Genomic DNA, 4,954 nt, shown 5'->3' with positions numbered 1-4,954 from the left:
ATAAATGTTACAATATGAATTTTATATATAAGTTAGATGTAGATATATTCTGGTGACCATGGAGCAGCTCAGTGAAAAACATTACGTGTTGGAACTTGGAACCAAAGTGCCAATGATTGGAAAATATTTATTTTTATTTTAATTTTTAAATTTTTTAAAATATAAATAATAAATAAATATAGAAAATGTTATCGATAGCTGACTATGTTCTGCCCCTCTCTGTGAGGCCTGTAATATATGAAAGAGGGAAGATGATATATTGGTTATGCTCATTCCTCTGCAATTGAATTTCAAGAACTACCCGAGAGCCAAATAAGGCTCTGAGATGCACTACACGTTATTTGGGCTTATGCTTTTTGGCGGAGAGATTGAGTGGGAGAAAGAGCGATAATTCCTCACTCAAATACCATACAATTAATTTTAGATTATCTTGCCATTTCAATTTCAATCTCATTCCATTCTCATTCCATTCAATTTATTATCTCCCTGAACTTTGCAACATCTTATTGAATGTAATTTATTACAATTTCCAAACGGTTAATTTATGATTTACTTCCAAATATTAATTAAGTCATTGATTAAATACATTTGAATGTGTAGTGTGAGAGTTAGGCTCAGGTCAGTCAGAGAGAAAGAGGGAGATTCGATCACAGTCATGGCTGCTACTACTGAGACAAAAGAAGATGCCGCGGAGGAGGTGGAGGCTGTTTCCTCCGTGAAATGCTATTGCTGCGGGTTGACGGAGGAGTGTACCCCGCAGTACATCGAAGGTGTGCGGGCGAGGTACCAAGGTCGTTGGATTTGTGGGCTGTGCGCTGAGGCGGTGAAGGATGAGACTTTGAAGTCACTGGAGAGAGATATAAGCACCGATGAAGCTCTCAAGCGGCACATGAGCTTCAGATCTTCCTCTTTTAGCCGTTCTACTAAACCCACCCATGATTTGATTGTTGCAATGAAACATCTCTTACTTCGCTCTTTGGATTCTCCCAGGAAGCAACCTTTGACTAATCGACCACTTGGTAGATCTCAGAGCTGCTTTGCAACCGTGAACATGAAAGCCACAACACAGGCTGAAAGGTAGAGAGACTAGAGAGGTAATTACCTCTGAATGATGGATTACTGACTTAGTCAGTGAATTTGATTTGGCAGGCTTAAGATTTAATTATTCAAGTTTATGTTTTCTAATAATCAGGATTAAGGTTTATTTCTGGCATTTGTGATTGAATGGATGATTGTTGGGAGGACTCTTCTTCCTTACTTGACTTCAATCTAAATGTGATGTCACTTCTGTTTGATTCATTACTTTGGAATGGAATTTGGTTTCTTTATCTTTATGGTTGATTCAAATTTAGTTTATGCAATTTCTTTCAAATTCAGCTCATGACAATGGTATAGTTTTTTTTTTAATTTAATCCAGTTATGTACACAATTACTAGGCTGCCAACGAGAGACACTCTCGATCTTTTACCTTAAAAGTTTAATCTTTTAAACGGTTATACAATTTAATAACAATGATTCTAATGTTATTAAATTTTCGACAGCTACTCCGTCGTCATAGTTTTTTTATTTTCGAAAAAAATAGTTGTACAACTTACGATGATTCTTATACCTTAAAGCACCAAACAATTTCTTAAAAAAAATGTTAAGAGGATGAAAGAGTGCAATAACAGGATCGCAAATCAATTTGGTGAACCTATTCTACTTGGTTAGTTAGTTTAGACTTAGAGGGTGAAAGATGGAAATATTTTAACTCTAGAATTAAGCCACCCAACTGCTAGATTTGGCTAGTCATAAGAAAATATATGCAGTGTCAGATGTGCTTTGCTCCAATGGCTAAGCCCATCGGACAATAATCTTTTTATTAGGTGATGGAAGATGGGGTCCATGCGCACGATGATTTTTCTGAGAGAACATGTGCTTTATGGGCCCACTACGTACAAATTGGAAAGTGCTAGACCTTGATAAGGATAATCAAACCGTGAAATCTTATGGTGCACGCTGTTTTGGTTTATGCATATGGCAGGACTCGAAAGTTGAGTTGGGGTGATTCCAACTATATCATTTGTTGTTTTCTATTTTATTGTGTTTTTCGTTGTTAGTCTTTTACTATATCAATAATGATTTGCTACTATGCACCAATTAATAATATCTTTGCACGTATATGATTACATAAATTTTATGTATCACTATAGTCCTGAGTTATTTTTTAAATGCATTACACGATTGTAACTGTCAAAAAGATTATAAACATCAATAAATAATCATGACAAATGACAGTGGGATTCGATTTGCACAATATGCAGTTATTATAATGATTGCAGAGTGTCAGTTTCACATTTTTGTAAAAGTATGTACCTTTTTTTTATCACCAAAATAAAACAAACAAACTTTGTTCTAATATCGGATGAAGAAGCTTTAGCATCTCAAAGGAAAGAGAATACAATCAGAACTATACTATTTTCTGATATGATATGTCTGTATATTCCACATTCTACGTCTTGACCAAACTTTTGTTACACGACTTTGTTTGTGAATTGATTTTAAGAGAAGAAGAAAAAGAAAAGAAGGATTTTAGTAAGTCCTTCACTTGTTTGTGAGTTTAAAAAAATAAGAAGAAATTGAAATTTTTTACTAAACTCTCCAAAACTTTCATTCTTCTTAAAATTAAAGTTCCCACAATTTGGAGGGTTTGACGGGAAAAATAGTAAAAATTACTTATCTATTTGTAGAATTAAAATGTGAAAGTATATAAATGTGAATCATTTTTAAACGTGACATTATTAGAAAAGTCTCAAATACCGACAAAATTTATAAAAAAAAAATATTTCGTTAAAAATAGTGATGAAAACCATATATATCAAAAAATTTCTGTCAAAACTAAAGACGAAATTGGAGACGGAACCAGATTTTGACATAATCACTAACATAAATTTTTTACAAAAAAAAAATCGGTCAAAATTATTGATAGAATCTAAATTCCATCGAAACTTTCAACAAAAATATTTTCGTCCAAAATTTTGGCGAAACACATTTTCATCGAAAATTTTTTAAGGAAAATATTTCTGTCAATTTTTTTAAGGAAAATATTTCTGTCAATTTTTTTGCAAAAATTTTCAACGAAAAATATTTTCATAAAAATTTATGATTAAAAATATTTTTGTAAAAAATTTGGCGGAAATTTGTTTTGCCAGAATCCTTTACGGAATCAAAATTTCGTCAAAACATTTCCCTCAAAATATTTCACAAAAAACATATTCGTTGAAATTTTTGACGAAAAATATTTCCATCAAAATTTTCAACGAAATTCATTTTTATCGAAATTTTTTGACGAAAAAAAAATTCGTCAAAATTCTTTACAGATTTTAAATTCTGTCAAAATTTTGACGGAAACATTTTCGTTAAACTTTTTGACAAAAAAAATTTACGTCGTACTTTTTAACGAAATACATTTCTATCGAAAATTTTCGACGAAAAATATTTTCGTCAATCTTTTTTTTGATAAAATACATTTTCATCAAAATTTTCAACGGAACACATTTCTGTCAAAAAATTTTGACAGAAAATATTTCCGTAAAAATATTTCGATAAAAAAATTTGTCAAAAAAAATATTATGTCAAAATTCTTTACAGAATCTAAATTTCGTCGAAAGTTTCGAATGAAACATTTCCCTCAAAATTTTTGACAAAACAATTTTCGTTGAAATTTTTGTCAAAACATATTTCCATCGAAATTTTGAACGGAAAATATTCCGTCAATTTTTTTTTATCGAAACTAAAGACGAAATTAGAGATGGGATAAGATTTGGTCACAATCGCTTACAGTAATTTTTGACGTAATTAAAATTCCGTAAAAACTCTTGACATAATCTAAATTCCATGGAAACTTTTACATTAAAATTTTCGACGAAAAATATTTTCGTCCAAATTTTGGACATAATATATTTCCGTTGAAAATTTTCCATAGAACATATTCTCATCAAAAAATTTGACGAAACACATTTTCGTAAAAAAGTTGACGAATAAAATTCCGTCAAAGTTCGTAACGAAAAAAAAAATTCCTTCAAAATTCTTGATGAAATCTAAGTTTCGTCGAAATTTTTTACGTAAATATTTTCATCAAAAATTTTAACGAAAAATATTTCAGTTAAAACTGTCGACGGAACATATTTCTACAGAAAATTTTCAGTTTACATAATTAATTTGTAAAATATAATAATTATATTAATTTAAAAAAATATATAAAATTGTAAAAATATCTTATTGACCCTCCAATTTCTCTCTTACCATTTTTTATACTCCCAAACAAGGGAAGAGAATCCCTTTTTCCCCTCCCTTCCCCTTGGATTCCTTTCCTTCCCCTTCCCTCCAAACTCCCAAACGAAGCGTCAGTGTATTAAATTTGATATATTTAATATATTATTTGTGTCTGTCTCTACATAATTCTATATCTTTTAAGAGAATAAATATTAAACCGGGAAGGATCCTCCACGTGGTATTCAGTCTTTACTTTTTGATAATTTAACCTCTGTCAGTAGGTCTAGGGTAGTGGTGTGTAGGAACCACTGAACTAGTTAGTTTTGTTTCTTTTGAACTGAAGTGGGGGTGTTAACGGGCCGAGCTGAGCCGAGCTTTGGTCTTAAAAGGCTAAGCCTGTGTTTAAATGTATCGGCCTTACCAAGCCTGTTACCTGTCACGAATATAATTATCAGCATGTGGCCTGCCTTATTTGCAAAAAATAAAAGCTTGTTTTAGCCTGTTAGCCTGTTAGAAAAGAATAAGACAACAAAAATTTATTCAAAAAAAATATACAATCAACAACACTAGTAATTCCATAAATATTCATAAATTCAATGTATATCCAAACAGTATAATATAGAACAAAATCTTTCAAAACGTTTGTTTAACTAATAAAATAGGGATGGAATAGATTGATAGGAGAGAGAGGGCTATTACA

The 4,954-nt window shown here is 31.1% G+C and overlaps 1 protein-coding gene across 1 annotated transcript; it reads left to right on the top strand.

The window, feature by feature from the left end:
* Positions 1–250: 250 nt before the first annotated feature.
* LOC133317167 (uncharacterized) lies at positions 251–1,302 on the top strand. Its single transcript, XM_061519001.1, has one exon. It carries the CDS (start codon positions 593–595, stop codon positions 1,079–1,081), a length of 489 nt encoding a protein of 162 aa, XP_061374985.1. The 5' UTR covers positions 251–592; the 3' UTR covers positions 1,082–1,302.
* Positions 1,303–4,954: the final 3,652 nt, after the last annotated feature.

This window comes from Gastrolobium bilobum, unplaced genomic scaffold (genome assembly GCF_033153095.1).
Source record: "Gastrolobium bilobum isolate Gb01-03AN ecotype WA unplaced genomic scaffold, APGP_CSIRO_Gbil_v1 utg5255, whole genome shotgun sequence".
NCBI lineage: Eukaryota > Viridiplantae > Streptophyta > Magnoliopsida > Fabales > Fabaceae > Gastrolobium > Gastrolobium bilobum.
This window is presented reverse-complemented; position numbering and strand designations above follow the sequence as displayed.